We start from the raw sequence: 19,979 nt of genomic DNA, 5'->3' as shown, positions 1-19,979 counted from the left end.
ATTGCGGGACATGTTCCCTTCAAAATAAAAGTCTTCAAGCCGTAACAGGATGACTTTTGTTCCGACTATGCCGTCCGTCCTGACATTGCGCGCTTCCACCTTTCCAGCAGTTAGTTCAGGTCAAGGCAATACCTTCATTTCTTGATCACTCCCCTCATCAGCCTTTCGAGACAAGTCAACTGTCTCCGTCAAATGTTTGAGTACTACTACAAACTACGAGTGTGCGCCGTCACGATGGCATCGCGCAGCAGGAAGGTGGCTTTCCAGGAAGGTGGCTTTCCAGGAAGGTGGCTTTCCAGGAAGGTGGCTTTCCAGGAAGGTGGCTTTCCAGGAAGGTGGCTTTCCAGGAAGGTGGCTTTCCAGGAAGGTGGCTTTCCGTCGCTGCCCGAAAGCTTTTTGTCTCGTGCGTCGACAAACCGAGAGGAGGATAAACGCTCCAGGCGCCGGCAAAAACCCCAGCCCCAAAAAGTTGCAATAAGAATTCAATTGGATTGGACAAAATGGATGAGGACAAGAAGAACTCGGTGGCAAGAAGGTTTATTTTTTTGATTGCAAGTTACTCGCGTGACATCAACTTCTGCTTCTTCAGCTTCTTCTGGGACACCTGCACGCGCACGCACACACGCAGGCACAAAATGCACATTAACACGCCGCCGTCTTGACATCATCACACAACGGTTGCCGTGGTGTTGCTCAGAGCTTTCCAGTGTTTTCATTGGTTGATCCAAAGGTGTCCTAAGTAGTCATCATGGCAACACACAACAGTGCCACCTTGACTTACTTTTTCCCATTGAGATGAAACCAAAAATTTGTTTGAAAAGGGGCAACATTGGAAAACGCAAAGATCACAATCTAATTTTGGAAAGTGCGCCGTTAAGGGGCGTGGCCTAGATTTTTTCCTTGGTCATTGTTGAAAAGCGCAAAGTGGCCTAACACCGGTACACAAGTACAGCAGCCAAGCACTCGTAGCGCAAGTCCAGTTTGGGTCGTCACATTTCAAATGACTCGATTGTGCTCAAGTCCATTTTACCATCGACATCTTCAAGTCCCAAAACAGCCGCGAGTGCCGTAACAGTGCAGCAAGTGCAAGTAAATACTTGGATAGCGTCCGGGACAAAGGCAAAATCCTGATGGATTTGTCGTCACAGTTGCTTTTTATTTGCTTTGGACTTTAGTTTATTTTGTGTTTCGTCATTCGTTTTGAGCAAAGTTTTTCAAAAATGCTTTGTTTGAGTTTTTCTTTTGAAATACGGTGCAAGACAAGTCTGAAATAGACATTTCAAAATGCACTCTGAAAAATCATGTTTGATACCGACAAACACGAGGGACATTTTCGCCTTAATCATTCATATGATGAATGTAAGCTGTCGCGTCGTTTTTTTTGGTAAAAGCATTTGGTTTTTATTTCATTTCATGAACGCAAATGTATTTTGTTAGCTCCGCTCAACTATAATAACCATGTGTACTTGAGATGCTTTTCCTGGCCCCTTTTTTTACGTCAGTAAGTCAAGGCGGCACTGTGGCCGAGGGCGGGCGGGCGGGCGGACCGACCTTCTTCTTCTGCGCCACCTCCTCCTCGGGCTTGGGGACGATCTGCTCCTTCTCGGTGAGGATCATCTCGATGTGGCACGGCGAGCTCATGTAGGGGTTGATGCGGCCGTGGGCGCGGTACGTGCGACGCCGCATCTTGGGCGCCTTGTTCACCTGGATGTGCTCGATCACCAGCGAGTCCACGTCCAGGCCCTGCGCGCACGCACGCACGCGACATCATCACCTTGCTCGCTACGACTCATGTTCATAAAGTCCACTGAAAGTCCGGCGTGAGCGAGACCAAAGATGTCCTAAAAACAAAACCTGGTGCCAGTGGGTACTATTTAGTCCCAAGGGAACTGTTCAAAAAATAGCACACCGGTGATGAGACACTGTGACTCACTAAGAATTAAAACAGAAGAATGTTAACGTTTTCTTCATTTAAATGAAACATGTTTATTCTGCACCAAAGATTATAATTCATTTCGAGATAAAATGGCCTGCTCAATGGGGAAAAAAGACTCTTGTCACTTTGCTAAATATTTGGAATATGGCCATTTCAGAGCTGTCATTTCAATGGGGTGATACGAACATTTTTGCGCACGGTTATCATACCGTCAGAATTTAGTATCGGGCCATGAATAATCCAAAGTACCAACTGCCGAGGTCACTAACAGTCAAGGAAGTCACATCTGAAGTGACTTTAACAGTCAAGTAACGGCATCCAAAGTCGCTAAATGCATGCGGTACTCTAACGACAACAGTCATGTAAGTAAACAGAAACTTTAAAGTCACACCTCGACAGCAAAATCCCTTTGCGCCGAGTAGGCGAGCGATTTGCGGCGCACGCTGACCGCAAAGGACGGTCTGTTGCCACGGCAACCCACCTTGAGCTCAGCGTTGCTTTCGGCGTTCTTGAGCATGTGCAGCAGGAACTCGGCGCTCTTCTTGGGCCATCGGCCTTGTGTCCAGCCAAACTGTTTGGCCTGAAGGAGACAAACGCTGTGAGACCGCAACTCTCGGCCGCGCACGCGCGCGCAGGTAGGCAGGCGGCCGCTCAGACCAGAGTTTTGTTTCATGGTGAATCCAAAGGTGTCCTAAGAAGGTCATCACAGCGGCCGCCATCGCCGCGTAAACGCGCACTCACCTGAGCGCACCTGCCCACGCCGCCGTTGTAGCGTCTGAACGGGACGCACTGATGCTTGACCACGACGTCCCGCAGGTACTTGTTGGCCTTGCGGATGTGCATGCCTTTGATGGCCTGAGCGGTCTCACGCGTGTTCTACAACGCGTGGCAAAAAGTCACAAGACTTTCACAACAATACCGGTTAAGACTGAAATGTTGCGGGTCGACCAGTTCTTCGATAGAGTAATTGTTCACGTGAGATCAACGTCGGGGCTCACCTTGAAGTGGACTCGCAGGTTGGAGCCTCTCGACTTGCATGCTAGGAGACAAAAGTTGCTGTGAGCAAGGCGTTTGTCTTATTGCGAAAGTGTGCAGGTCAATTATTTTGCAGGCGCTCAGCCATCACAGTTGTTTTCATGGGAATTCCAAAGGTGTCCTAAGGAGTCATCAGCGCGCCGCCTCACTTAATCCAAAAAAAAAAAAAAAAAAAAAAGAGGGGGCAGATATCTTTTGAATATACTCACACTTGGTGGGGTTCTCGGGGTCCAGAGAGTAGCGGACCATTTTCAGACTTCTGCAAGACAAAGTAGGAAGGGGAGCGTCAAACACTTCCGTGCTCCACTTAGCAGCAGTTAGCTTGTAGCGCCGGCGAACTACTTTGTCTGGCTTGACAAAAGTTTCAGCATAACAGACACACACCACGTCTCAATGTTCACTTTCTAACATCCTTCAACCAAACGCTCATCTGTTACGCGGAACGTGGACGAAATCAATCGCGTGTGGACGCGGCCAACATGGCGGACCTTGGCGAAATGTCAACTTTACAGCCACAATCGCGACATTTCACACAAACTGGAGACGCCATATGGGGCGTCCGTGTGTTGAAGACTAACCAAGGCCGTTTACAAAGACGGATTGAGCCAATTTGTAGAAGATTTCAGATGGATTGCATTGCAGCTCGGCAGATTGTCGTCCTTACCTGAGAGGCCGCGACGGGAAGAGGAAGAGGCGGAGCCACAGCGAAGATGATGTGCGCTACCTAATTGTCAGCGCACCCTGGTGGTCGGAGGACAACACAACTTGGAACTTATTTGACTACCTCAGCGTGTGACAAGCATAATAAAATAATTCATACGTGTTTTAAAATAGGATGTGTGTCGTTCCGTTCGTGTTAATGACTTTGCCGAATAAAGACATGCATTATTTGACAGTCATTATCAGATGCGCCGGCCTACATTTACAAGCTAAATTCCACAACGTCTTCCTGTTCCATGAGATGAAACTGAAAATGAAACTAGTAGAAACCTCATCTTGGATTTACTGGGAAAAAAAGAAGTGCAAATGTCATTTTGCCATTTATTACTTTTATTGTTAAAAATCAAAATAGCCAATATCTTTCATCAATGTTCAACTTTCTAACAATAGGTTAGGGGTTAGGGTTAGTATAGAGGCTTTTTACAGGGAAAAACGTGGAACACATTCACACACACACAAGCCACTTTGAAAACATTGAGTGATGGGGAGATATTGTTGCATTCCGCGGGAATGTAAACGTTGCATACGATTTATGAAGGTTTGGTGTGTGTGAACATGACAAGGTGAACTGAAATGATGTGACTAGTATTTGGATACAAGTGATATAGTAGCCTAGCCACACTAAAGCTAAGTAGAGCGTGCACCATGTGGGTGACCTTGTGGGCTCAGCACAATACATGGCAACAACATGTACTTAGCCAACATACTTAGCCGATTCTGGCTTTGGGTCCGGAGCCGCCATCGCATCAGTTCTCTGGCTAGGCGTCGAACCGAATGAGCCCGGGCAGGATCGCCGACCCCGCGATTGATTCATTATCGGTCGTCGGATCTTTTTTTTCAAAAAGCAGGCTGATCGGTCTATCCCTAATATAGACATAGTATTTGCATTTTTGATGGGATTCATTAGTTTGTTGCCGTATGTAGGGGAAATGAGTCAAGTTTGAGGCACTGACTGGCGATTGACTCGTTTCTTTCTTTCTTTGTGTTTTATTCACGTGTTTCTCTTCGTCTCGTGTAGAAAAATAAAGGTTTTATTGACATGAAAAAGGTGAGTCTCAGTTTGATGATGTCATCCATCAGGCGACACAGGAGTCTGTCGCATGCGTTACCACAGTAACAAAGTTCTGTCACGTTGACTCCACACACACAAAATCAAATCATTAGAACTCAAACTATTGCAACATTGCTCATCTTTGGAGACAAAACATACGATGAGTGATTGATCCATCAATCGATTGAGAAGCTGAAGAATAAATAGTCGCATTGCATCATGGGGCCTGTCAGCCCCCATCAAGCTGATCCGAGCGTGTTTTCAGCAGTCCGACGCTCTCGCGTCACGTTCCTGAGAAAGCCCCCCGAGCTCTTCCCGGCGGAAACAACAACCTGAAATCGACACAAAACCAACATGTAAGAGCGTACACACTAGCATGATATTAGCATTCCAGTAAACAAACATGACGTGAGTCACGCTAGCGAACGTGCAAACAAATATTGTGTGTAATGCTGCATTCGAGGAAGGTGGGAAGTCGGGAACGAGGAAAAGCGCATAAGAAATGTCCCTTTGAACTGGGAGGTCCGATTTGCGGAGCCGGAAAAAACAAAAAGGAGCCCGAATTCAACGACAGACTTCAATGTGACGATACCATCGAGACAGACCGCGGATGGCAAAACATCATTACAAACATATATTTGGCTTTTCCTGTGACTACATTCATTTAGTTATTCAAAATAACTTGACGTAAGATGTGATTTGTACTGCCTGCGTGAAGAAGATATGCCGTTGTCTCCCTGCATGAAGTGATTTGGTGAAATGCTTTGACGGTAAAATATTCCTTTTTTTGATATAAATGAAGGAAAATACGGAAAAGATTCGCTGGAGGTCAAACTGTGTTGGAATGAACCAGAACAACAAACAATTGATCGGAATCAGCCATCTTTGTCGTTTACATTCGCCTCGAGCGCTTTGAGGTCAGAACTGGCAATATTTGAGTGAGATAAATGCGACTTCCCACCTTCCTCGAATGCAGCATTGGCTGGACTGACAAACAGAATGTGTGTGCGTTGGGGAATAGACTCCCCGACGCACACATTATTTGACATTTTTTTTATTCATGGTTGCAACACTAGCAATCGTGTTGTCACTATGCTAATGAAAATGCTAACACGTTTGAGAATTCTATTAAATGTGCTCCACCAAATAACGTTTGGCCATGCCGGTGAACGTTAGCTGTTTTTCAGTAGCATTTATTACTTTAGGTTTGTTTTTTAGGTTTGTTAAAATGAGTTTTTTCAAATGGCCGCCGAGAGCGATAGCTCCCGTGAGTAATAACGAATTTGGCCCCCCTAAACTATCGCAAAGGAAATCTAGTTGATTGAGCATCATTAAGAAAGAAATTCAGAAAAAGTTGATGTTCCTAAAACAAAGATATGATGACAGTGGATCCAAATCTATGAAAATATTAGCGTGGAAATTGAGGAAAAAGACGGCAGAAAAGACTATTCATAAAATTAGAGACCCAAGGACAAAGCATCTTAAAAACAAATTCAACAAAATACAGAATGCTTTCGAGGCGTTCTATCAAACTTTATATTGCGGGGTTCCAGGGGGAAGCGAAACACAAATTGACGCATTTCTGGACCCTTTAAGCTTACCTACATTGACTGTCACGCAGAACAACATTATGTTGGGTGATATAACAAAAACTGCGATTAATAGATTGAAATCAGGAAAATGCCCAGGCTTTGATGGCTATGCGGCGGACTGGTATAAGCAGTTTAGAGATGGATGGATTCCCATTTTGCTTGGCACACTAAAATTAGACCCTAAGGAGAGCACAAACACCACCTTGTCGGAAAGAGGCGATCATCTCAGCTATACCGAAGGAAGGAAAAGATCAAATGGAACGGGGGTCATATAGGCCAATCTCAGTTCTTAATATAGATGACAGATTATTTACTTCTATAATGGCCAGACGATGGGAAGGATTTCTACCTATGCTCATACATAACGACCAGACAGGATTTATACGTCGACGACAAACACAGGATAATATACGGAGGACGCTACATGTCATGCATGCATCGTATACAGGAGAATAGAACCGAGGCCTTGGTAATCAGCGTAGATGCCGAAAAGGCGTCGGTGGATTCGGTGAACTGGTGCTTTCTTTACAAAGTTCCGAATACATTTGGTTTCCATGACAGCACAACAGAAGCCATACAGGCGCCGTATGATATCAAAGTCAACGGCTATCTAGCAAACAGTTTCACCCTAGAGAGGACGTCAAGGCGGGGCTGTGCGTGGTCACCACTACTTTTTGCACTTTATTTGCTGAGGAAGCGTCAGCTCAACATATTAGGCAAATTGAAGACATTACAGGGATAATCAGCAAAGGGACAGAACGTAAATTGGCCTGGAATGCCGATGGATGACATTTTGGGTTATCGGGGACACCCGACCCAATCTTTACCGAAGCTCATGCAATCATTTCATCAGTTTGGCCTACTCTCTGGATACAAAATTAATGTGCACAAAACTCAACTGCTCTCATATAATTATGACCCTCCAACAAACATTATAAACACCTGTCCCCTTACATGGCAAGCTGAATCTTTGAAGTATTTGGGCGTCATTCTGCCAAAAGACCTAAGGAAATGATCAGAGATCGATCAGCTGCCTCTCCAAAAAAGAATCAGAGAAGATATAGGAAGGTGGGATCTTATCCCCTTCTTTACACTTGGTTCAAGGACTGAATCAATTAAAATGAACATTTTTCAAACCCTACCCACAGAAGAGTTGAACGAATGGGACAGAATGTTATTGAAGTACAACAAGAGACCAAGGGTTCGTCTCAAAAGCTTTCAACTACCTAAGGAGATGGGGCCTACCATCTCTCAGGGACTATTATTTTGCATCTCAAATGAGAGCGATGATATGTTGGTGTGACGCACAGCGGAGGAGAATAGAGGAGGGGATGTTTTCAATCCCCATACAAGCGGTTTTAGCTGATTCAGTCCTATTCAGAACTATATAGACTCTACAGACAACCCATGGGTCAAACTAACCTCAAGAATTTGGAAAAGGACTCCAACAAGACACGATCTTGACAAAGAGATTGGGATGTTGAAATGGTGTGCGTATGATTCAGATTTTATCCCCAATAAATTTGACCTTAGGTTTAGGAGTTGGACAACAAAGGGTAAAACAGCTTTCTGTAAGATAAAACTTAGTTAGCTTCGAAACACTTAGGCAAAACCACCACCTAGAAAGACAAGATTTCTATCTATACCTACAGATGCGACATTATGTTGATATGAAACAGAAAGATGCGAGTTGTGGAGGGGCGGATCTATTCGATATGTTTAGAAAAGCGTACGATTCGAAAATCGAGGGCGAAATCATTTCATATTTGTACAAGGGTCTGTCCAATCTCAAATTATGTTCTACATCCTATATTTAAAACAAATGGGAAATAGAAGCAGGGCTACACATATCAGAAGATGAATGGACAATGTTATGGAGATATCAATGGAAATGTACCAGCTCATTGAGCTGGACAGAGTTTGGATGGAAAGGATTAATAAGATATTTTGTCAATCACAAAAAAAAATCACATTATAACATTAACAATGCCCCTGTTTGTTGGAGGAACTGTGGTAATTACAATGCACATCATTACCATATTTTCTGGGATTGCCCCCATTGTTAAAGACTTTTGGAAAGAGATCCACAAGGCGTTACGGAATATATTTAAATGTATAATACTTCTGGAGAGTACATTTTTGTTCTTTGGCCTTGTTCCCCAAGAGTGGTTAAAAAAGGGCAAACTACTGGCTAGCATTCTGTTGGTGGCTGGTAAAAAGGCCCTCACCAGGAAGTGGCTAATGCAAGAAAGCCCGTCGCTAAAAGGGTGGACGGACATCACTATGGACATTTACAAAATGGGAAAAATAACGGCGTATGTCAATCACAGTAGCGGACAATTTCAAATGGGTTGATTTTGTTACCCCCCTGAGACCGGACTTTATTTTTGACAATGACTGAATATTATGATAAGAAGAGCTCACTCCCTAATTGTATATAGTTCTTTGGAGGTTAGTTGTGCAGCATCGTGTGTATAGCACACAATTGTATTTTTTCTGTATTTGTTTTTCCTGATTTCTCTTTTTTTTGTGTGTTTGTTTCTTTGGTTTTTTTGATTTTTATTTTCCGTGTTTAAAAAAGAAATACCCAATAAAAGGTTTATTAAAATAAAAAAGTGCTTTTTTCCTATGCTTTAGTTTTGATTTATCTTTTAATATTGTTTCATATTTGATTCATATCCTTAAAGAAGAACATTTTGTTACGTTTTTATATCATTCATGAATTGTTTGTTTTTTGTTTTCAATAGGCTGTTAACATGATGTTAGTCAACCCTGCTAATGGCTACCATTGCTAAGTACCAGCTAATGCTACTAGCTTCGCTACCGGCTAGCATTGCTAAGTAACACGCAAATTGTACCAGGTGTCTTGGGTGCGGGCCGGGGTCACTTTGTGCCTAACGCGGCGGGCGTGGGCGTGGTCGGAGGCGTGTCTGTGGGCGTGGGCGGGTAGACCAAAGCCACGTTTACTCGCTCGGAAGAATTCTTGGGACACGTCAGCTCACTCACGCCTTCGGGACGTCGCTGGGACAGAAGCTCTCCTGAAATGTGTACACACGCATACGCGCCATCATAAAGTGCGAGCGTGTGCGCGTGGGCGTGTGTGTCCGCATATGTGGGCGTGTGCGTCTGGGTGCATTCGTGTGTGTCTGGATATGCATCGGCATTTGTGTGTGTCACTATGCGTGTTTATGTGTCAGTGTGCATCAGCGTGAGCGGGTCTTTATGCACGTGTATGAGTGTGTGCGTAAATGTGCACGAGTGTGCATGTAGATGCACACGTGCGCATCTGTGCACGTGGCACTTAAATCCAGCGTTGGGGGTAGGGGGGGGGGGGGGTTGGCTGGGGGATCAAGGCATGTTGCTGTAACAGGATTGACTTGCCATCAATGACACGTGGCTCAGATTTATTTTTCTCAATTGTGCCTTACCTGATGTTTATGGTGGCTATGAAAAGTCTACACACCCCTGTTGGAGTGCCTTTTTTTTGGGGGGGGGGGGGGTGAAATCAAAAAAGGGACCAAGATGAATCATTTCAAAATTTCTTCCAACTTTCTGGAGGCTTCGTCAAAATAAACCACTGCGATAACGTGGTGCGCACCAGGATTAGAAGAGTCGAGGATGTTTTTGCTAGATAGTTTTGGGAAAATACTTGGCTTAGTTTAGCTTGTATTGGTTTTAGCAGCTGTGTTTGTTGTTTTTAATCAATATGGAGTTTAATATACTCAACATATGTCGAGTGGCAAGATAAACATTTTTTTTAAAAAAGAGTCACAGTATTTGTGTAATAAAGTCAACTACAATCGCCAAACGACGGATGGACCTTCCTTCCTCCGTACGGCTGGAGAGTAATGACCGAAAAAGAAATGCGTCTGAAATCAACTCATGTATGAAATTGTGATTAATTGACAAAGAGCAAAAAGAAAAGGACATTTTCAAAGCTACATTGGCTCTGGTTACGGATCATTGTAGTTAGTTGCGGAAAAAACGTCAAGAGTAGCGGAGCCGGCGGGCATTTGACGAAAAATTTTCGGTCGGTTGATCGCCGACAGCCGGGGTGCCCTTGCGCCGTCCGTCTGACCGCCATTTTTGTCCGGCCGGAACAAATAGTAATCGCGCTTTCACAACTTCAGACGGGAACAAAAAATGAGTGGTCCTGGCAAGTGAACCGGGGCAACGCGTAGACTATTTAGATCCCCTGCATTCCGTTAACTGTCTTGAGTTGCTTCTTGGCTGTGTGAAAGAAAGGTTCCCCGGATGCCCCGAAATGTGTTTAACCGGCAAAAAAAAAAAGGGAGTGGAACTGCCCGAGCCTCTTCGCAGGCACTTAGCGCAGAAAAGGAACTTTTGGGGAATAGTCATGGTGTTGCTCTTGCTAATTCACAAAATAACCTCATCAGTGACATGAGAGGGTTCTTACCGGGGAAGGCGTGTGGGCTGCCCGAGCCTCTTCGCAGGCACTTAGCGCAGAGGACGTGCTTGTGGTAGTGTAGACCGGGCCAGTCCTCCAGCAGGGCGTCCAGCTCACGCAGCAGCGGCGCGACGGCCTGCCACGCCGTCCAGATGTTGGGCAGCGCGGCGCGGCTGCTGACCGACAGGGTCCCGGCCCGCAGTTTCCCCGCCGTGGGCCGGTGGCTGACGACCACCGGGACCTTTCCTCGGTACGCCCGGACGCGGCGCCGGCCGTCTGACCTCTGGACCACGTGGCCGTTGATCCGCGCGGCGAAGCGGGCAAAGAGTCCGGGCGGGAACAGGAAGGGGAAGCTGTAGCGGATCTGCAGCTGCTCTGCGGCAAAAGGCGGACTCGGCGGCGCCCGGCCCCTGTTGGGTTCCGTCTCCGAGCTGCTGTTGGGGTCCGTCCCAAAGCCGCCGTGGGGTTCGCTCTCTGAGCTCCCGTCGGCTTCCGCCTCCTCGAGCTGCCCGGGAAACTTGTACCAGAGCTCGGTGGCGCCTTTCAAGGGCTTGCCTCCGCGGGGTTTGTTGACGCAGTAGCAGACGCCCATCTTATCCAGGAGCTCCAGGATCATGTCCAGGTCCCGTTGTGTCCGGACGAGAGGGCGCAGCAGCCGGAGGATGGCGGAGGACGGCAGGAGGCCGTGGCTCCGGAAAGCGTCCAAGTGAGGCTGCAGCTGGGCCGCCGTCAGCTTCTCACCTTGCCCGTCAAGCGCCGGCGGCCGGTCCCCCTCCGGCGGCCGGTCCCCCTCCGGCGGCCGGTCCCCCTCCGCCGCCCGGAGCCCCTCCGCCGCCCGGAGCCCCTCCGCCGCCCGGAGCCCCTCCGCCGCCCGGAGCCCCTCCGCCGCCCGGTCCCCCTCCGCCGCCCGGTCCCCCTCCGCCGCCAGGTCCCCCTCCGCCGCCCGGTCCCCCTCCGCCGCCGCGCCCATCGCGGCCAAGCCGTCTCTTTGGAAGAAGGCGTTAAGGACGGCGAGGAAGCGCGGCGGCTTGTGAAAGACGTAGTCCTTCAGGGCGGCGCTGTCCTCCAAGTGCAGCAGCGTCCCGCTCCGGTGCAGGTAGGACAAGGCGCTTTGCAGACACTCCTCCGTCAGGCCCGCCTGGTGGCCCAGACGGGCCGAATCCCAGCGGGTCAACCACAATTTTTCCGACTTGAGGTGCAGCTCCTCCAGCGTGCGCCAGGACCTGGGCAGCACCCGGTATAGGTCGGGGAAGATGTCGGGGTGGCGGGCCACGGACGCCAGTTTCTCCCTGAGGCGCCGGACGTCCGTCCGGCCGGTCGGCGCGCAGCCGACGCTCAGCAAGGGCGACAGAATCTGCAGGCGGCGGTCGAGAAGAGACCGCAGCCGGGCCTTCTTCTGCCGCAGGTTGGCGTCGGAGACGGCGTAGAAGGGGGCGTGAGGCCGGGAGGCGCGGGCGGCGTAGCCCTGCTGCAAGGCCTGCTCCACCTTCAGCGCCAAGTTCCGAAGAACCTGGACGTCCCTCCTCTGCTGCAGGCCCACCTGACGATGGATGTCCAGCTTCTTCTCCTCCAGCTCGGCGTCGCCGCACAGGTCGGCGTGCGTGCCCACCAAGAGCACCACGGCTTGGGGCACCTTGGCGCCGAGCAGGTGCAGGAAGTAGCCCACGTGGGTGTAGAAGTCGCACGCAGAGTAGGCCCGCAGGTTGACCACCAAGACGTAGAGCGCAGCGGGGGACAAGAAGAAGGGCGCGACGAGGTCCAGGTTCCGCTTTCCGGACAAGTCGTACACCAGGAAGGCCGGGCCGCCCTCAGCCGCCCAGCTGGCCACTTGGATTCCTTCGCCGCCGGGGCGGCCGCCTTTGCTCTCGCTCAGCAGGCTCTGCCGCAGTCGCGTCTTGCCGGCGTCCTTCAGTCCGAGCAGGACCAGTTTGAGTCTGGGCCTGGCCCGGAGGCGCCGGTGCGCCAGTGAGTCCCGCTGATAGGCGGCGATGTGCGGGATGCCCTTCATGCACACCTCGTACGGAGGCTGCACCAGCGGGTTGTCCTTCACCTTCCAGATGTTGACCTTGGACAGCTTTCCAAAGTGGTCAGGAAGGACGGCGATTTGGTTCCCCTGCAGGACCAGCTCCTCCAGCCTCAGCAGGTCCACCAAAGAGTCCGGCAGGTACGCGATGTCATTGTTGTCCAGCCAAAGATTGGCCAGCCTCTGCAAGCGCCCGATTTCCCGAGGAACCCGAGTCAGTTTGTTCCGACTCAGGTAGAGTTCCTCCAAGCCCGCAATGTCCAGAAGAACCTCGGGGAAGTCGGTGAGCTGGTTGGAGGACAAGTTGAGCATCTTGAGCGTTTGCAGGCCGCCAAAAGCGTGCGGCAGCGCAGCCAGGCGGTTGCCGTCCAGCATGAGGCTCTCCAGGTTGCGCAGGTGGCAGAAGGTGTCGGGCAGGACGCTCAAGCGGAGGCTGCTCAGCCACAATATCTTGATGCTCTTCAGCTTCACCACGCCCTCCGGCAAAACGTCAAACGTGTTCCCCGAGCAGTCCAGTTCCTCCAAGTCGGCCAGCGCCAGGACCTCGGGAGGGAACCTGCTCAGTTTGTTGTGGTCCACGTCCAGCGCGCGTAGCCTGGCGAGGCGGCAGAAGGACGCGGGCATGTCGCGCAGCTCGTTGAAGCTGACGTCCAGCTCCTCCAGAAGCTGCAAGGCGGCGATGCGCTCGGGGAGCTGCTGGATGCTGTTGTGGCTGACGCTCAGTTTCTTCAGCGTGCCCAGCCGGCCCAGGCCCTCGGCCACGGCCCGCAGTCGGTTGTGGCTCAGGTCCAACTCCACCAGCTGCCTCAGCTCGAAGACGGCGCACGGCACGCTGGCGAAGCGGTTCCTGCGCAGCACCAGCACGCGCAGGTTGTTCAGACTGGACGCCAGGCCTTCGGGCAGCTCCCGCAGGAGGTGGTTGCCCAGGTTCAGGGCCTCCACGTGGGACAGGTCCGCGTCTTTGGCGTCGGGGGGCAGCTGGCGCAGGTCGCTGCGCAGCTTCCTGGAGCGGAGGGCGGCGTCCCGCCACAGCTGGGCCGCCTTCACCTTGTTCTCCGGGGGGGGCGGCCCGCCGCCTCGCCTCTGCTGCGCTTCCGCCTCCCCCGACTCCTTCTTTTCTTCATTCGGGGTCCTCATGGGTCGCCCCTCATCCGCCGAACCTCCGTGCGAGCGGCCTGCTGGCGGCCAACCGGGACGCCTCGAGCGACGGGGAGGCGGGGCTTCATGGCCGCCGAGGCGCTGACGTCTCACGCGAGGAGGACAACAACGCGGGGAAAGACCAAGCCGGGGGGCCGCGTCGGCGTCGGCGTCGGCATGGCCGCATGGCGGGGCGGGACGGGACGGGGCGGGGCGGGGCGCAGCCGAGACGAGACGCGTTCCTACTCGGATTCTCTTGCTCTCCCTTCTTCTCCGTCTCTCTTCCTGCTGCTGCGGAGAAAGTCAGGAAGTCGACGTCATCATCCCCGCCCCGCCCCGCCCGCAGGAGGAGGGCTCAGCGAAAGTCTACTTCCTGTTTACATAGTTGGATTGCTCATTATTCCTATTCTTGCTTGCAATTCGTCTCTGTGTTTGTTTTGGTGCGCGACGTCGTCCTCTGCAACGTCACACGTGACAAGGATAATAAAGCACCACGTCTAGACCTCAACAAAAAAATGTAAGCCGGTGTATACTTCAACATTGATTTCATACACTTTACCTTACCGAATGTAATCATGCGTTCGTTTTACGCTTTCATTCGCAATACATCTATTGAACGTAATTCGACTGATAGAATGAGGAGGCAGCTACAAGTCTACAGTCGACTACTTCCGGTGTACAAAAGTTCCCTTTACTCCATTTTGTACTTTGGTTCTTTTTTGGGCGCATCACATCTTTCCATTGTAACATAACACGTAAAATCCATCACGAAAAAATGTCACGTCCTGGGTTATTCGCGTCTTTAAACCCCACGGCTTTGAATGCTCCATCTTCAACGCTTACACTTTTGATGACAAAGAAAATCAAATGTGGAAAACGTCACATTCCTTGGAATGCAACGTGCCGAGGAGATTTTGACTGCATTCCTCTAGTGGCCTTCGCCTGTCAGTGCAGCTCAAAAGTAGGTCAACCGAGAAGTGACGTCACCTAATCGCCTTGCGGTTCATTCAGGAGCAAGAAGTTGAAAAGGTTTATTTTCATCAAGTAAAAGCAATGAGAAGGAAAGATATAACAGTGGGCAATTCGGTGGTCACGTGGCGTCCGCCTCCACACATTGAAAAAGCAAAAGAAATTGAAAAGCGCTCGTCTTTATTTTCAAGAAGCCTTTCATTCACTTAAAACAGTCAATGTGTTTTATTAAAAGGTCACGTGAACGTCACGTGACCACATCACCTAGCTGCCTAGTTTTGTTTTATCGATTCGTCGGCGTCTGTTCTTCGCGCGCAAAAAGCATGTCGGCGAGCCTCCGCCCTTCCGCTCGGGTTGCGGCCCCCCCCTTCAGTAGTAGGGGCCCACGCTCTCGTACGCGGCGTAGCCGGGCCAGTCGGGGAGGATTCCGTGTCCGCAGGTGAGGCTGCCAAAGGCGTCCAAGAGGACGCGCGAGTCCAACTGGCGGTCGCCGTCCCGGCGCCGCTTGTCCTTGGCCCAGAGGATGCGGTAGTTGTGCCCGTGGTTGCTGTCCCAGTACTCGGCGCCGGCCACCTGGTAGCAGACGGCGAACTCCACGTGGCGGCGGGGGGCCGGCGGCCGCGGCAGGGGCAGGCTGAAGGAGAAGGTGTCGCCGTACGCGCTGGGGTACGAGTCGCGGACGTAGGCGCACTCCACGTCCGAGTGGCTCTCCCACGAGTCGAAGGTGACGCGCAGACGCACGCGCTTCTCGAAGGACAAGTTCTTGACCTTGACCGTGCCCGCCAGGGTCCGCTCCTTCAGCACGCAGTTCTCCAGGCACACGCACTTCCTGTCCAGACTCTGGCGGAACAGAACATAGTCGGACGCCGGCTGGGTGAAGTCCAGGACCAGCTCGTCGTCGTCGTCGTCGTCGTCGTCGTCGTCGTCGTCCGGCGTGCGGCGGACGCTGGCGGGAATGTGGATGGCGTCCTTGAAGTGGGAGAAGACCTTGACCCTGGTGAGGGGCAGGCCTCGGTGGTCGGCGAAGGTCACCTGCTTCTTGGTCTTCTTGGAGGCGCGCTCGTGGCGGGGGGAGGCGGGGCTCCGGTCACGGTAGGCAAAGTCCTCCTGGGACAGGAAGAGGGGCAGCGCCATGTCCGTCGGCATGTTGACAGCACGTGGCCTGGCGCGTTAGCTTAGCATCACCCTGAGGAACAAACGGGGCAAAAAAAAAAAAAAAACAACCTTGCTTTTCCTTTCACAACACGAACTGAGCTCAGGTAACTTTTATTAATTTCACAAGGGGGACATTTTCATCCTTCGAGCAGTGATAGTGGATGCTGGAAATTAAAAAGCACCCCCCCCCCAAAATAGGTATTACTACATGAAATATTTTCAATAAAAAAAAGCATTTCTGTATGAAAAAGACAAAACATGACGTCATATGTGATAAATAAAATTCCAGTTTTCTTTTTAACCTGTTGTGTTATTTACGGCTAAAATGACTTTGACGCCATCTAGTGGCATCCTGGTACTAAGGAACTATGTGGAAGTGACTCGAGAGCGGTTCTTTGGCGCCATCTGTGGCATCTTTAGGCAATTACAAGCCCGTCATCTTTTTGTAGAAATCAAATGATCCGTCTGTAGCACATTCTGGGGAAAGTGGATGTGGTAACCCAGTACAAATCTTTACTTCCTGTACTCAAGTATATTTTTCTCAGTATCTGTACTTGAAGTGATTTTTCAGACGACTTTTGACATTTTAGAGTCTGTTCTTCTCTACCCGAGGAGTTCTCCTTTCACCACAGTCCTTTTCTCTTGTTCTTATTTTGCACACGGGTACAGGTAGTTGTAGTTCTACTTAAAGTGGAAGTCAACCCAAACTTTCCCCCCCCCCCCCCCCCTTCAAGAATATGTTCTGTGCAGGCCCACTACTTGCAACGGGGAATTCTGATAAATACTGCGTTTGTGGAATAAGAGTTAATCCACTCGTTTTTAGCCCTCTCCGGGGGTGGCGAATTTTGTCACTTCTGTCAACTGAAAATGACATCACAACTGCGCAGGGCTCAGGTAATGACAAATCATGGCTCAGCTTCAGAAAACAGGTCAGTTGTGATTGGTGGTTATCTGAGCCCTGAGCGGTCGTGATGTCATTTTCAGTCAACAGAAGTGACAAAATGGCCGCCCCCAGAGAGGGCTAAAAATGAGTGGATTCACTGTTATTCCACAAACGCAGTATTTATCAGAATGGCTGCATAGAACATTCTTGAAAAAAAATGTTTGGGTTGACTTCCACTTTACCAAGAGAGAGCGGCTACTTTTGGTCGCTGCCGCAAAGTAACTTGACAGGAATTCATGACAGTAACAAGTGCTGACATCAAGACAATCCAATGGATACTAGCAGCAAAGTCAGTGCAGGCGCAAAGCGGCTGTTCCGGCCTCGGTAACCGCAAGCAGTCAAGTAACTGTAACGTGTGAAGTCACGTACTGTACTTGAAAGTAACGGCAGCGGCCTCCGCAACTCGCAGCTGGAGTGACGGCGAGTGCGGGGCAGGGTGAAAACGGCGCCTTGAGTTTTGTGCGACCAGAAGGCGGAAGGCGATTGGCTGGCGTCCGCGGCTGACCTCACGTGAGCTGCAAGACCGGACGCTTGGCCAGCAAACCTGCACGGGACACGACAAGGGGCGTGCGTCCGTGCGTCCGTGCGGGGGCCGACAGAAGCCCGTCAGCCGCTGGATGCAACGGAGGAACCTTCCTTTTGCAACACCGTACCAAAAAAGACCGAATCGGTACCAGTGGTCATTAGCGCGTCGCAGGAATTCCAAAGAACGTGTGTGCGTCGTGCAATGTCAACGTGAGCTCTCCACCGGGCTCAGCAGCCATGTGTCCGTGCATGCCTATTAAAAATTACTACACAATTTTATTTTTAGAGAGTCGTCTTGAAAAAGTCCGTCCGTCGGATCTTACTGGTCAACTCGTGCCGATCAATTCATTTTCGCAATTCGACAAACAAGCCAGCCACCTGCACAGCGTTCAAGTGTCGCCCGTGCACCCCACGCCAAAAAAGAAAAGAAAGAAAAAAGAAAGGAAAAAGGTCACCTGACCTCGAGAGACCTCGCTCGCTCGCGTCTTCCCAGGGATAAAGCGCTCGCTCGTCAAAGTGTGACAAAAGTGCACTTTTTTTTACCTGCAGCGCGACGGGCGTGCGTGCGTGCGTGCGTCCACTTTTCGCCAAACGTCCTCTGCTTGGAGCCCGCGGGGACGCGCAGCTTCACGGGCCGGCGCGCGCACCCGCGAGCCAGCCGCGCTTTCCAGCCACTCCGGCGCCACGTGGACAGGCCCGAGTCACCAATCGAGAGCGGCCCGTGGGCGGGTGATGGTGACGTCACGCCACCTGCTCCCCGCAGGGGGGGTCAAAGGTGAGGAGGGAAGAAACGTCAGCAAATGTCCCAATGTGTCCCGAAGTGCAATTGGAGCCCCCCCCCCCCCGACCCCTTGAAATCCGGAGCAAAACTCTCAGAAGAAAGCAAAGCGGAAGAAGGGCCCCGCGGAAATACCGGACGACTTGTTGAGTTTGTTGTGCAGACAAGCGGTCAATATTTGCGCCCAGGTTGAAGTTCAAGAGAAGGCGGGCGTCAGGTCCACGCGTCGCCCACGCCGTCCTTGAATGCGCCGCCCTGCACGCAGCGGCTGCTCAAAATAGCCGTCCGTGCACATGCGCGCATGTGTCAATCATTAATCAAAGGCTGATCGAGTCACGTGGGCGTATGCAAATGCGGGGACACGCGCCGGACTGGCCGCGCCCCTCCGCTCCGAGCAAACTACTTGGACACACTTGGGGAGGAGAGATTTTTCACGCAGGTGCTTTTAGTGAACTCTGATCCGTTTCATTTTCATGCTCGACCATTTCAAAGCGGACCATCACACATTTGCAAACGTACTGCTCAATTAGTTCAACGCTTCGAGTTTGGACTCTTCCATGAATTTCATTTGTGCTGAAAGTGAGGTATTCCGGCTCCCTCTAGCGGTATGTTTAAGAATCGCTGCCCGAGTACAATTCGGGTGGAGTTCATCTTGAAACACTGGACTGGGTTCTGAAACTGGGGGTCAAAGTTTTTCAGGTGGGACGACAACAAAGTAGAGAGTGCGGCTGCCCGGCCGGCCCAAGGCAGCCGAGCGCTTTGGCAAGTCCGGCGAACTTTGAGCCAACTTTTGTTACCGGACGGACGGACGGATGGACGGCTGGCTCTGGTTTGGCTCGGCTCCGTCCACGCCTCGGTCCTCCTCCCCAAGCGGGGCGACGCTTACCTTGCGCCAGCAAGACGGCCAAGGCCATCCGCCAGGACGCGTCCATCCGCCAGGACGCGTCCATCCGCCTGCTCCGACTCGGGGGTGCTCCGACGTAGGCTGAGGTGAGACCGACGAGATGAGGAGAGTGAGTGAGTGAGAGTGAGTGAGTGAGTGTGTCCGCCCGAGTGGAGTGGAGTGGCTGCAGGCCAGCTCAGCGCCGTTCCTCAAAGCTTTGAGGCCCTTTTTCATTTCAGAAGCGCTCGTCGGAGACGCAATTTATTTGGCTCTGGCTATCTCCCACGTCTTCTTGCCGTCCCAGGCAAAAATCATTGATGTTGATATACTAAAGACCAAGCTAAAAGCATTTCTTTGTGGAAATGGGATAAAGCCAAGGGATTTTTTTTTTTCGATTTCGCAGTCCGAGGCTCACCCGACGCAACGTTTGGGCGCTCTTGGCCGCCGTGGGCAAGGTGCTCCCGAGCGGGCCGGCCGCTCTTGATGACCGATGACCAATCACGGCTGACCTGTTTTCTGAGGCGGAGCCACGATCGGTCGCCGTGAGCAGTTGCGATGTCATTTTCAGTCGACGCAAGTGACTAAATGGCCGCCCCAGATGGCAGATGGCGAAAAACCAGTGCATTTTGCTGCGATATCGATCAGAATGCCTGCTGGGAACATGTTCTTGAAAACAATATGTTTGCGTTGACTTGGCCTAGAAGTCACGAAGTCAATGTCATAATTTAATTAAATATCACTAAATGTTGTAGCAAATGTGGTGAGAAGTGTCACAAGTCCAAGTAATTTGTCACACAAATGCAACAACGTTCATTAAGTCCTAG

The 19,979-nt window shown here is 50.9% G+C and overlaps 3 protein-coding genes, 1 long non-coding RNA gene and 3 other non-coding genes across 12 annotated transcripts; 1 reads left to right on the top strand and 6 right to left on the bottom strand.

Annotated features, from left to right (window-relative positions):
* Positions 1 to 521: 521 nt before the first annotated feature.
* On the bottom strand, positions 522 to 3,704 carry rpl17 (ribosomal protein L17). 3 transcript variants are annotated; one of them, XM_086054436.1, is made up of 7 exons: positions 3,636 to 3,704; positions 3,181 to 3,230; positions 2,935 to 2,975; positions 2,678 to 2,812; positions 2,418 to 2,516; positions 1,552 to 1,743; positions 522 to 604 (listed from the first exon to the last, which is right to left on the bottom strand). In XM_086054436.1, the coding sequence occupies exons 2-7, from the start codon at positions 3,218 to 3,220 to the stop codon at positions 557 to 559; spliced, it is 555 nt and encodes a 184-aa protein (XP_085910562.1). In that variant the 5' UTR covers positions 3,221 to 3,230; positions 3,636 to 3,704; the 3' UTR covers positions 522 to 556. The 3 variants fall into 3 exon arrangements, with proteins under 3 accessions (XP_085910562.1, XP_085910563.1, XP_085910564.1); XM_086054437.1 differs by lacking the exon at positions 3,636 to 3,704 and adding an exon at positions 3,550 to 3,616; XM_086054438.1 differs by lacking the exon at positions 3,636 to 3,704 and adding an exon at positions 3,356 to 3,459.
* LOC147135955 (small nucleolar RNA SNORD58) lies at positions 689 to 755 on the bottom strand. The gene has a single exon (XR_015089952.1). It is a non-coding gene; the product is annotated as a small nucleolar RNA SNORD58 (small nucleolar RNA).
* On the bottom strand, positions 2,583 to 2,648 carry LOC147135954 (small nucleolar RNA SNORD58). The gene has a single exon (XR_015089950.1). It is a non-coding gene; the product is annotated as a small nucleolar RNA SNORD58 (small nucleolar RNA).
* LOC147135953 (small nucleolar RNA SNORD58) lies at positions 3,047 to 3,112 on the bottom strand. The gene has a single exon (XR_015089951.1). It is a non-coding gene; the product is annotated as a small nucleolar RNA SNORD58 (small nucleolar RNA).
* A 296-nt stretch (positions 3,705 to 4,000) lies between the features above and the next one.
* On the bottom strand, positions 4,001 to 14,816 carry mfhas1 (multifunctional ROCO family signaling regulator 1). 2 transcript variants are annotated; one of them, XM_086054369.1, is made up of 3 exons: positions 10,752 to 14,816; positions 9,193 to 9,372; positions 4,001 to 5,074 (listed from the first exon to the last, which is right to left on the bottom strand). In XM_086054369.1, the coding sequence occupies exons 1-2, from the start codon at positions 13,900 to 13,902 to the stop codon at positions 9,218 to 9,220; spliced, it is 3,306 nt and encodes a 1,101-aa protein (XP_085910495.1). In that variant the 5' UTR covers positions 13,903 to 14,816; the 3' UTR covers positions 4,001 to 5,074; positions 9,193 to 9,217. The 2 variants fall into 2 exon arrangements, with proteins under 2 accessions (XP_085910495.1, XP_085910496.1); XM_086054370.1 differs by lacking the exon at positions 9,193 to 9,372.
* Positions 14,817 to 14,908: 92 nt separating this feature from the next.
* Positions 14,909 to 18,607, bottom strand: ppp1r3b (protein phosphatase 1, regulatory subunit 3B). 3 transcript variants are annotated; one of them, XM_086054429.1, is made up of 3 exons: positions 18,408 to 18,602; positions 18,038 to 18,244; positions 14,909 to 16,057 (listed from the first exon to the last, which is right to left on the bottom strand). In XM_086054429.1, the coding sequence occupies exon 3, from the start codon at positions 16,015 to 16,017 to the stop codon at positions 15,241 to 15,243; it is 777 nt and encodes a 258-aa protein (XP_085910555.1). In that variant the 5' UTR covers positions 16,018 to 16,057; positions 18,038 to 18,244; positions 18,408 to 18,602; the 3' UTR covers positions 14,909 to 15,240. The 3 variants fall into 3 exon arrangements, with proteins under 3 accessions (XP_085910555.1, XP_085910556.1, XP_085910554.1); XM_086054430.1 differs by having other exon boundaries at positions 17,955 to 18,607; XM_086054428.1 differs by having other exon boundaries at positions 18,038 to 18,602.
* LOC147135949 (uncharacterized) lies at positions 18,544 to 19,911 on the top strand. Its single transcript, XR_015089933.1, has 2 exons — positions 18,544 to 19,262; positions 19,559 to 19,911. It is a non-coding gene; the product is annotated as an uncharacterized LOC147135949 (long non-coding RNA).
* The last annotated feature ends 68 nt before the right edge of the window (positions 19,912 to 19,979 follow it).

The sequence above is a fragment of the Filicampus tigris genome, chromosome 15 (genome assembly GCF_054856515.1).
Source record: "Filicampus tigris isolate MCC_2025a chromosome 15, RoL_Ftig_1.0, whole genome shotgun sequence".
In the NCBI taxonomy this organism is placed as follows: Eukaryota; Metazoa; Chordata; class Actinopteri; order Syngnathiformes; family Syngnathidae; genus Filicampus; species Filicampus tigris.
The sequence above is the reverse complement of the archived record's forward strand: the minus strand, read 5'-3'. Positions and strand labels throughout refer to the sequence as shown.